At 37.0% G+C, this 12,546-nt stretch overlaps 1 protein-coding gene across 3 annotated transcripts; it reads right to left on the bottom strand.

The window, feature by feature from the left end:
• Positions 1 to 511: 511 nt before the first annotated feature.
• Positions 512 to 2,095, bottom strand: LOC137712811 (HVA22-like protein e). Of its 3 annotated transcripts, none has more exons than XM_068451977.2 (5): positions 1,907 to 2,095; positions 1,754 to 1,780; positions 1,464 to 1,586; positions 1,057 to 1,276; positions 512 to 838 (listed from the first exon to the last, which is right to left on the bottom strand). In XM_068451977.2, the coding sequence occupies exons 1-5, from the start codon at positions 1,951 to 1,953 to the stop codon at positions 818 to 820; spliced, it is 438 nt and encodes a 145-aa protein (XP_068308078.2). In that variant the 5' UTR covers positions 1,954 to 2,095; the 3' UTR covers positions 512 to 817. The 3 variants fall into 3 exon arrangements, with proteins under 3 accessions (XP_068308078.2, XP_068308079.1, XP_088539769.1); XM_068451978.2 differs by having other exon boundaries at positions 512 to 829; XM_088683643.1 differs by having other exon boundaries at positions 629 to 832.
• Positions 2,096 to 12,546: the final 10,451 nt, after the last annotated feature.

Here is a 12,546-nt window from a genome sequence, read left to right as displayed (position 1 = left end):
CCATGCAGTGAAATATCATTTAGTACGGTACTTCCAACTTAGACAGATAGTTATGTGACAAAATACAACGTATCATACTAATTATTAATTTGAAACACCAACACGGTAATACTTTTATTGTGATAACTATTTCTGTTTCATAATTATCTGTGAGTTGAAAGTTGGAATTGGATCTGACGTAGAAAGTTGAAACATCGTCCCAGAAAATGAGTTTCTCTTGTTTCATAATTATTTGTGTGAAAGCAAGGGTCCGGAAGAGGAAGTAAGATTCTTTTTTCTTTTTTTCTTTTCTCTTATTTGAACAATCACGGTTAAATCAAGTTAACTTCTTATATTAATTTTTTATATTTAAATGGTCACCATTAAATTCCGTTAATATCTTATATTAATTTTTTATAAAAAGAAAAACAAAATAGAGAATATTAGAAGAGGAGATAGAAGAGAATGAAAAGAGGAAGAGAGAGAATCGTGATCCCGGAACATGCACAAGCCGCTCACGTCCAATCAAGACTAAAGTAAATTAGGCGGTGGATTATTATCGACTAAGTAGCGTACAAAGAGCTGAATAAAAGTCATACATTACACACTAATGAAATGATCACTAAGTGGAGATCTTATACACTACAGATGAAGGAACACAGGAGCATCAAAGTCATCTACTTTAGAAGTTGTACATGGAAAACAAGTAAGGTGAAAGGCCGAAAGTGTAAGAAAAGAAAGCAAAGGTTGAAGAACTTCCAATCAGTGCACTCATCCACACCAGTCAGCTAGGGAAATTTATTTTTTCAAGGAAATTAGATTGCTTTCTCTGCCTCTTTCAATAAGCCTCCTGCTCCCCCTAGCCATTAACCAAACCAAGGATTAATTAGAATAATTAATCGTAAACATCAATCTTAAAAGGTGTAAAAGTAGAAAAGAAAAGGCCCATTTGAGAATTAGAATAAGAATTCGATTTTCGCACTCCATATTTTTTTACGAGCTTTTAAATTGAATAAATCAAAGGAGAATCTTTGAAAAATGAAATATTATCAAAACTTGAAATTAAGAACAACTCACAGTCTTGGGGTTCATGAACTGCACAAACGAGTTCTTTGCTTTGCCAGTGGGGGATGTTTTGCTGGATTGGGGACGGTTATATTGGGGATGGTTATTAAACCCTCCATACTTTCTGACTTGATCTCTCACATATCTCTCATACAAGAAAGCTGCCCCCTTGAACTGTGGCAGAACCAACCATGCCACAAACACAAGTTTCACATTGTACCAAATTGGTAACCTACAAATATTCCACCACCAACAAACTTAATCACAAACTAATAAACTTAAATTATGATAAACTTAAAACAAAAGCCCGTTTGATAACCATTTCAGTTTTCAAAGAAAGTGAAAACCAAAACTGAAAATTGAATAACGAAAAAATTGAAAATTAAACGAAATGGATAAGTTTCTTAATTTGTTCTTACCACTCGAGGGCTGGTTGGAGCAACATCTCCACGAGAGTGAGGAAAGAGTAAATAATCCAATAGGCAAGCCACTGCTCATCATCTAGTTTGGATGTGCTCTCTATGGCTACCACTGATGCATATCTACACTCAAATCATATAAACATACATGCCGATTGCAACAAAAACCAAAAATTAATACTGTTTACCAAAAAAAAACCAAAAATTAATACTTCTTCATCTACTTATTGGGTTTCATCAAATTAATCAAAAGAAATAAACTTAAGAGAGAGAGAGAGAGAGATGCTTACAAAGGGTAAAGCAACATCAGCACTGGCCTGCATAAATTGTCAAGAAATTTTTGGGTCAGATAACCGATCAACCCAGAAGAAAAAAAAACAAAAATTGGAAAGAAAATCGAACCAAAAATTAAATGTTAAAAAAGCAAGAAAATGAAGTTTTACCCAGCAACTGTGTGAAGTTGGGTAAGAAAGGTCCAAGCTTTTCCCATTTTTTCTTTTTGGGTGGGGGGTGGTGTCCAACAAAAGCACCGAGAACTTGAAAACTGAAGCAAAAAACTCGGATGGATAAATCGGGTTGGTTGCCAAAAGAAGTAGTCACAAGCGTTTAAGTTCAGTTTTCCGAGCTAGATTGAAGAGGGTTGGTGCTGCATTTATAGGATGGCAAGAAGTGGACACGTGGCAGGAGAAGAACAAGTATCGGATTTTGCCTCAAGCGTGTCAAGGTGGATTAACACCCCCCAGTCCAGCGGTGCGGTCAGGTTAGTCAGGTGCGTGAGTGGCTGGAGGCCCTTGGGCTCTGCCATTACCTCAAACGACACAACGGCTTTGTGCTTTGCTACAGACACAAGCCACGTATTGGTGTTTTGTGGGTTTTCCGTAGTTTAATCGAGGTCGGTCACACGTGCCGGAGATGAGGACCCAAATCTAATAGTGTTAAAAGAACATATTTTCTATTTTTTTTATTGCAGGTCCGATTGAGACGGATCATTCAAGGCGTCATGATTTATTGTGTTGTGATGTCGGTAGTAAATAAAGAATCTCTTCCCGAGGGTTATTTCTTTTTTAATAGGTTTTTCTACCATTCTATTCTCATTTCCTTCAATTTCTTTCTTTCGTACATTATTTTTTTGTCTTATTATCTTTATAAAATAAATCAATATAAAATGTTAACGTGGCTTAACCGTGACCGTTCAAATAGTAAGAGATTGAATGGTAGAGAGATTAGAGCATCCCCAACGAGGGACTCTATATGGAGCTGGAAAAGTGGTGGATATAGCCTAGTGAGGGGCTCTTTATGTCTTTATAAAAGAATCTCTCCTAATAAGTGCTATATTTTTCGGGCTCTATATGGAGCTATATATATTTATTTATGTTGTAATTTGATTTAGTGATGATTTTTTTTTTTATGTGTTAGCTTTTCTTAAGTTGATTTTTGGACGTGCTATCTTAAATTTTTTTTTTTTTTTGAACCATTCAAGCTAAAATGTTCAAATTGTGATAAAGTTAAATTTCCACTTATGAATCATTCGTTAGATTAAATTTCCTTATCTCAATCTCATCCGTTAAAAGAAACAAACTCACACTTCGCCTTTTGAAATAATTTGATTTTCACGTATAACACAACAATTTACCTAGCATCAATTGGTAAATTAGTATCATACAATTTTGAAAAAAATTATTTGAAAATTTCACTCATCAATGCCCATGAACGTTAAATCAATTTGAAATTTTAATTCTTATAAAATTTAAAACAATCATTAAATAGCTAAATTGCAAGAAAAATAAGAAAAAAGAATTTAAAAAATAATAAAAGGAGAGTATAAGTGTATTTGCAAGTGGAGGAAGAGTGATAGAATTTTGTTCACATGGGTTGCTACTTTTTTTGTGGGACCATTGTTTTTTGGGGCTAGATGTAGGACAATTTTATGCTACCCAATAAATGAAATTGCTAGCCCCAGTGGTGGATCTAGCTCGATTTTTTGGCTCATTAGGATGAAATTTCTCGCTAAGTCTAGAAATGTGGTAGCCTCATGGAGGATAAAGCCTTCATAAGGGGTGTTCTTAGGAGGGTAGAGAAGCCTCCTCCATTTCTTCTAGGCTTGGCAATTTCTGACACAACCCGATAACCTAACACGACACGACACGAAATTAACAGAAGTTCGGATCGATACGATAACACGAATCGGGCCATTATCAGGTAACCCAATAAGCACCTGTTAAGATAACGGGTTGGTTCGTGTATACACGTGAGTAACACGATACACGATAAGCAAAATATTAATTTTATAATTTATAACCCCAAAAAAATACTATAATAATTATATATATATTAATTTAACAATTTTATACCCCTAAAAACTATAATAATTATATATATATATATATTAAATTAAATATTAAATATTGGTGACTATTGGATCGGCTTAAATATACGTATCATTCAATTTCTTAAGTGTTATACGTACAAAATAAATAAATTTAAATGTACTTAATAAATATATATATACACACACATACCATTGAACTTGATGGTATACGAATTCTACGAAACTAATTTCAACGATCCAACCGTCAAATTTGTTTGTATATGCTTCAAGATCACATACGCCAAAAATCGCAAAAAACAAACATTCAGAGATCAAGTAATGGGACAAAAATTTTTGACGATTATCAACAAAAAATCACGATTTAACGGTTATTTTAACTCTGATTTGATGATTTTTTACAACTACACTCCTTGACCCTACAAGAATACAATGAATGAATTTGATCTTCAATTTAAAATATTTACACTAGTGAATCTTATGTTAAACTTAATGAAAGTATGAATAAACTCTTTAGTGTTAGTGAATCTATTGTTTTGATGAGATACGCATTCTACGAAACTAATTTCAACGTTCTAACCGTCAAACTTGTTTGTATATGCTTCGAGATTGCATACGCTAAAAATCGCAAAAAATAAACATTCAAAGATCAAGTAACGGGACAAAACTTTTCGATAGTTATCAACAAAAAATCACGATTTAACGGTTATTTTAACTCCGATTTTGATGATTTTTTACAGCTACACTCCTTGACCCTATATGAATACAATGAACAAATTTGATCTTCAATTTAAAATATTTACACTAGTGGATACCACAAAATCTTATGTTATACTTAATGAAAGTGAATAAACTCTTAAGTGTTAGTGAATCTATAGTTTTGATGGGATACGCATTCTACAAAACTAGTTTCAACAATCCAATTGTCAAACATGTTTGTATATACTTCGAGATTGCATACACCAAAAATTGAAAAAATCAAACATTTAGAGATCAAGTAACAGGACAAAACTTTTCGACGGTTATCAATGAAAAATCACAATTTAATGGTTTTTTTAACTCCGATTTTGATGATTTTTTACAGCTGCACTCCTTGACCCTATATGAATACAATGAATGAATTCGATCTTCAATTTAAAATATTTACACTAGTGGATACCACAAAATCTTATGTTATACTTAATGAAAGTATAAATAAACTCTAAGTGTTAGTGAATTTATCGTTTTGATGAGATACGCATTCTACGAAACTAATTTCAACTATCCAACCGTCAAGCTTGTTTGTATATGCTTCAAGATCACATATGCCAAAAATCGCAAAAACAAACATTCAAAGGTCAAGTAGAGAGACAAAACTTTTCAACGGTTATGAACGAAAAATCACGATTTAACGGTTATTTTAACTCCAATTTTGATGATTTTTTTACAGCTACACTCCTTGGCCCTATATGAATATAATGAATGAATTCGATCTTCAATTTAAAATATTTACACTAGTGGATGCTAGAAAATCTTATTTCATGATGATCGATGAAAATTGAGGATTTTGTAATAACATGCAAGCTTTGAATTCCATTGGCAAGGTTTAAACTTTTGAGAAAGGCTTCACAACCTTGAAAACAAAAACTCTTTCATTTTGCATATCCTTGCACATTTAATATTTTGTAATATGCTAGTAGTGTATGGATGTTTGTTTATTAGGCTCTTATTTTCGAGGGTAGATGTAGTACTTAAACGAAATATGTATTAATGTTTTGAAGTAACATTTATGTGGCAATGTGTGGTATGTGCAAATTTAAGAAATTTTTTTTTCTTAACAGGTTAGGTCACTTTACCTGTTGGGTAAAGTGACCCGAAATATTAAGGACCCGTTAAGATAACGAATGTGACATGACACGACCCATTAAGATAACAGGTGTTACACGAAAACGACAAACACAACCTATTTTCCAGGCCTAATTTATTCTGACTATATATCTGGTTATATATATTTATTTATATAATAATTTAATTAAGCGATGATTTTATTTTATTTTTTTAGTTTTTCTTATGTTAAGTTTTGGATGTTCTATCTTGAATTTTTTTTATGAATACTTCAGCCTAAAAAGTTCAAATTGTGACAAAGTTAGATTTCATTACTTATATATTGTTTGTTAGATTAGATTCTCTTATCTCAAACTCATTCATTGAAAGAAATAAACCCTCACTTCGTCCCCTGAAATAATTTGATTTTCATGTATAACACAATAATTCATCTAGCATCAATTGGTAAATTAGTACCATACAATTGAAAAAAAATATATATTTGAAAATTTCACCCATCAATGCCCATAAACGTTAAATCAATTTGAAATTTTTAATTCTTATGAAATTTAAAACATTTATTAATTAGCCAAATTGCAAGAAAAATAAGTGAGAAAAAAGAATTTAAAAAATAATAAAAGGAGAGTATAAGTGTATTTGCAAGTGGAGTGAGAGTGATAGAATTTTGCTCACATAGGTTGCTACTTTTTTTTGTGGAACCCACTGTTTTTTTGGGCTAGATGTAGCCCGATTTTATACTACCCAAGAAAGGAAGTTGCTAGCCCAAGTGGTGGATCTAGCCCTATTTTTCGGCTCATTGGGATGAAATTTCTCGCTAAGGCTGGAAATGTGGTAGCCTCATGAATGATAAGGCCCCCATTGGAGATGCTTTAAAGGCCTATATTTAGGAGTGAAATTCTCTTCCCTCCTATTTTTATCCCATCACTCCTATTTTTTCACAATTTGTTCTTTGTTTTATTATTTATATAAAAAATAAATATACAATGTTGACATGACTTAATTGTAATCGTTCAAGTAAGAAGGAAGGGAAGGAAAAGAGAGATTAAGAGGAGAGATAATCTTCTTTCTTTCCAATATTTAAGGAGTTTGCTAGATAAGTTGGGATGTCAAAGGTTTTTTCTTTATTTTTTTGGGAGGGGGGTCAAGGATAATTTCATTACCAGCAAAGCAAGATTACATGAAAGGAAGCCCAAAATCAAAACCAAGCATAGGAGAAAAGAAAAGACCTTCTAAACAAACAGAAGTTTGGGCCAATACAGAAATTGGAACCCATAACAAGAAAAAGCAAAAGGCAAAGAACTTTTTTAATCTTCCTGCAACCGTCGCTACCAGAAACCGATGAACCAAAGAAGAGACTGAAGCCTCGACGGGAGATCTGTAAAAGATGGTATTGTAGCATCCAACCGGAACTAGCAACAGGCGTCATCTTCAAGCGATCAAAAGATAAGTCAAACATGACTCTCATAAAGCCCGATCCACCACCGCAGACGTGAAATCCACAAATGTGAGAAGAACTAAGAGGGGCACCAGCAACAAACGAAAACAAGAAGACATCAAAAGCAATAAGCCCAAAAGTAAAAACATCCGGAAAAACCTTAATCCCCAACAAATAGAAACAGTCTCACGCCCTTTGTCTCCGGCTAGCAACCACCAAAATAGCCACCATGAAGGATCCAAAACTATAGTGGGTCTACAAAGACCAAGGCATAGCAAAATCAACCAAAAAGTGGCAAGCATACCCAAAGCAAAAATCAAATCTTAAAGTATAAAAATTGAAATTCCAAATTAGGTCCAAAACTTTAATATCTAATTTTTGGGTAAGGGAGAAGGAAGATGGTGGGGAAAAACATGGTTGAAATGGGCTGATGTGCAAGTTGGTAATGGAAATATAGAAGGGGTGAGGTTGAGGAAAAGGGGTTGTAAGATGGGGACTACGGTATGAAAAGAACACAGAAAGTAAAAAGAAAAATTCCAAGCCTCCGACTCTCAAAACGGCAATCGGATGGGGAAATTGAAGAAACGGGAGGGATGGTGAGAAATTGCAACTGTTAAAATTCTCTCACAAAATGAGAGAGAGACCCTTACATGCAGCGGGAAGATCTCTCACAGAGGAGAGAAATGGAAGGTCCAAACTTTATACTTAGTGATTAAGACTTCAAGCTACTTAGGGTCAATGATTAAGACTTTAATGATTAAGAGCCCCACAAGAACACTTTAATGATTAAGACTTCAAGCTACTTTGGGTCAATGAAGTCTAAAGTTTACACTTACTGCAAGTTCATTCGTTTGGAAAGTGCAACAGCAGTGGCAGGAGTAAAACAGTTGAATGTTCTTTATTATTCACTCTAAACATTAATTTTCTTTGTCTTACTTATTCATTGAACAATGGCGAACGGCAGCAACCAACCAAACAGGTGCTGCAATTCTTCCAGTCACGGGGCAGCAGAGATGCTGCGATACGTCCACTACGTCCGACAAACACAGCAGCGGTAGTTTCTAGGGTTACAAGGCTCTGATACCAAAAAGAATGATATGGGAATTTTCATATATTATTTGATACTTCTTCAAACCTAAATACATATACAATCCGTAGCCTACAAGGAAACAAATAAAACAGGATATATACAAAACCCTTCCTTCCTAATAAAGGACTCCTAGTATTTACCCTATTTACATTCCCTTTTTTTCAGTCTAAACTATGACTCACGTCTACACTCCCCCTCAAGTTGGTGCATATATATCACACATGCCCAACTTGACAAGTGAGTCATCAAACTTGCGAGTACATACAACATGAGTAAGAACATCTGCAAGTTGTTCCTCCGAATTCACAAACGGTATAGACACAATCTTCTTCTCAAGCTTCTCTTTAATGAAATGCCGATCAACCTCCACATGTTTTGTCCTGTCATGCTGCACCGGATTATCAGCTATATCTCTTGCTGACTTGTTATCACAATATAGCTTCACGATTTCCTTTGACTTAACCCCAAGACTCCAGAGAAGTTTTCGAAGCCAAAGGATTTCACAAATGCCGTGGGCCATGCCCCTATACTCGGCTTCAGCTGAAGATCGTGATACCACCTTCTGTTTTTTACTCCGCCATGTAACCAAGTTCCCTCCTACAAAAGTGAAATATCCGGAAGTAGATCTTCTATCACTCACATTTCCTGCCCAATCAGCATCCGTGAACCCCTCAATTGTCATATGCCCGTGCTTCCTGTACAACACTCCTTTTCCTGGTGCAGACTTCAAATATGCTAGGATACGCATAACAGCAGTCATATGATCTACACTCGGTGAATGCATAAACTGACTCACCACACTTACAGCATATGCAATATCTGGACGTGTATGAGCCAAATAAATTAGTCTCCCTACAAGTCTCTGATATCTCCCTTTATCAACCGGCTTCTGATCTGGATCCAAATGTAGATGATGCTTTTCAACAATAGGAGTGTCTGCCGGCTTACACCCCAGCATACCAGTTTCCTTTAATAAATCTAATACATACTTACGTTGCGACAAGAAAATACCTCTTGAAGAGCGAGCAACTTCAACCCCAAGGAAATACTTCAAGTCTCCTAAGTTTTTCATTTCAAACTCGGCTTCCAAGTTATTCTGCAACTTCGAAATCTCATCATGGTCATCTCCAGTAATAATCATGTCATCTACATAGATGATTAAGGCTGTCACTTTACCTTTTTTCTGTTTAACAAACAATGTATGATCAGAATGACTCTGATGATACCCGTTCTTCTTCATAACTTGGGTAAACCTGTCAAACCACGCACGAGGCGATTGCTTAAGTCCATAGAGTGACTTACGCAGCCGACATACTCCGGTATTTCCATAAGCACTATACCCAGGAGGGAAATCCATATACACTTCTTCCTCCAAATTTCCATGGAGAAAAGCATTTTTCACATCAAAATGTTTTAATGGCCAGTCCATATTTGCAGCTAAAGAAATCAGAACACGTACCGTATTCATTTTGGCAACTGGAGAAAAAGTTTCTTGATAATCTACACCATATGTTTGAGTGTATCCTTTAGCCACCAACCTTGCTTTGTACCTGTCTATTGACCCATCAGCTTTGTATTTAATTGTAAACACCCACCGACATCCAACGGTTTTTTTTCCTTTAGGTAAACACATCACCTCCCATGTATTGTTCTTTTGTAACGCCAACATCTCCTCATCCATTGCTTGAGCCCACTTTGGATCCTTTAGAGCTTCCTCCACTCGAGTTGGTACTTTAATTGAATCCATATTGTTCACCAAGGTTTGGCGTTCTGGTGCCAGACCACCACATGAGACATAGTTGGCTATTGGATACTTCACCTTTCCTTCCGGAGAGAATCTATCAGGTGGCACACCTCGATTTTGTCTTGGTGGCAACCTATACACATTCACATTATCACTCGTGTTAATTACATAATCATCCACGATACTTACCTCAGGTGTATTTAGAGAAGATTCATTGGACGGCACTTCGGAGTTAGAGAGAGGGGAAAACACATTAACAGATTCGGTATGTGTCTGCTGCAGCTGTCTACTGGGCTCGGCAAAACTCTCGGCAGTCTCCTGGACAGGTGCGGCAGACCCTTGTCTCGACTGCTCAGACACGTCAGTTTCATTTGCTTCATATACTTGCTTAGACACGGCAGAACCCTGAACCTCATCATTAGCACATCGGTCAGAAAGTACAACAGCACGTTCGGTGCTGCATGAAACTGTGTCTTCTCCTAGATCCAACCACTCCAGATCACCAATAGTGTTCTCCCCCTGGTGATCTGAAGATAAATGCACAGAAGAATAAAAAAACTCCAGTTCAGAAAAAGTCACATCCATGGTGACATACATATGCTTAGTCTCAGGGTGATAACACTTGTAGCCTTTTTGATGAGGTGAGAAACCCACAAACACACACCGAAGGGCACACGGATCCAACTTGGTGCGATGAATTTTCTGAATATGCACATAAGCGACACACCCAAATACTCGAGGAGTGAGAGTATGAGTCGACACTACTGAAGCATGTTGAGTGAGGACTTGAAGAGGTGTCTGAAAGTTCAGGACCCGAGAGGGCATACGGTTAATCACATAGACCGCATAAGTAACAGCTTCAGGCCAAAACATCTTAGGGACCGAGGCGCCAAGCAGAAGAGCACGTGTGGTTTCTAAGATGTGGCGATTTTTCCGTTCCGCAACCCCATTTTGTTGCGGGGTATAAGGACAAGTCGTTTCATGGAGAATGCCATGATCACGAAGAAACTCGGACAACTCACAAGCAATGTACTCACCACCATTGTCAGACCGTAGTACTTTAATCACAGATGAATATTGAGTCTGGATCATCTGAGAGAAAGACCGAAAGACGAGACCAACATCACTCTTATTTTTCAACACATATAACCATGTCATACGAGTGCAATCATCAACAAATGTAACAAACCATTTAATTCCCGAAGGAAGAACAACTGGAGATGGCCCCCAAACATCAGAGTGCACAAGTTCAAACGGCACAGACCTTTTATTCATACTAGAAGGAAACGAAGCACGATGGCTTTTAGCACGAATACATACTTCACAATGTAAGTCTGATTCATTTATTCTACTAAATAAAGTAGGCAACATAAGCCGTAAATATCCAAACGATGCATGCCCTAACCGACGATGCAATAACCATACTTCTTGCAAACTACTAGTATGTGACGCTCGAACCGCATTAGCCTTGCCGGAAACGACGTCATCAACATAGTACAACCCCTCTCTCTTAGTGCCACGCCCAATTATCTCCTTGGTCTGAATATCCTGAAGTAGACAAAAGGACGGATACATTAGAACAACACAATCCAATTGTTCAGTGACTTGTGGTATTGATAATAAGTGATGGGACAATGATGGAACAAATAAGCAACGATGTAAAGGGAGAGATGGGGAAAGTTGCACAGTGCCCGTGCCACACACGGGGACAAGAGTCCCATTAGCAGTCGCGATGCTTTTCCTGTGAGACATTGTCATATATTGAAACAAAGTTTTATCGTACGTCATATGATCGGTTGCACCAGAATCAAGAATCCAACCTGTATGTTGATTACTTTCGGAGGCTAAGAGAACACGCCCCACAATACCTGTATTGGAGGATGAATCACCAGGAGTAGCACGAGTTAACAAAGTGTGACTAGGATCCCCAGAGCTAGCCCCGGCCTCTGGAGCAGTTGGTGTAGCCGCTGCAAAAGAGGCACGGCCTCCATTGGATCCGACTGTGCCACGGTCCTTTGCCCGCAATTTCTTCTTAAGTTCTGGAAACCAATCAGGTACACCATGCTTGGTAAAGCATGTATCTTCAGTATGGCTAGTTTGACCACAGAAAGTGCACTTCAAATCATCTTTGTTTTCTCGGGTAAAGGAACGAGAATTAAAAGAATGATTAGAAGAATTGTTAGGACGGGAAGCTGCAGGTGGCCGAGAGACCATGGCCATGGACGGTCCCCCTTGGTTGTTATTCCCACCCATCATGGTGGCATGTCGTTGTGCTTCACGCCTAACAACTGAAAAAACTTCCTCGACAGATGGTAACGGTTGAGTACGTAGAATATCGCTACGTACTTTATCAAAAATATCATCCAAGCCCGCCAAAAAAGCATACACACGATCAATCTGAATTTCTTCTCGAAGTGTCTTAAGATCAGCAGCACATGTCATCTTAATTGGTCTCCGTTGATCTAGCTCCTGCCAAACGGACTTGAGGTCAGCATAATACACACCAACCGGCCTGCCCTCTTGACGAAGCCTGAACGACTTAACCTTCAATTCATAAATTTGAGAAATATCTGAACCATCATAATAAGTCCGAGCCACCTCCTCCCAGACTTCTTTAGCAGTACGCAGGTGAATAAAAAATCCCATGATAGCAGGTTCCATGGA

Source organism: Pyrus communis, chromosome 14 (genome assembly GCF_041283825.1).
Source record: "Pyrus communis isolate YQ-2024b chromosome 14, ASM4128382v1, whole genome shotgun sequence".
In the NCBI taxonomy this organism is placed as follows: domain Eukaryota; kingdom Viridiplantae; phylum Streptophyta; class Magnoliopsida; order Rosales; family Rosaceae; genus Pyrus; species Pyrus communis.
This window is presented reverse-complemented; position numbering and strand designations above follow the sequence as displayed.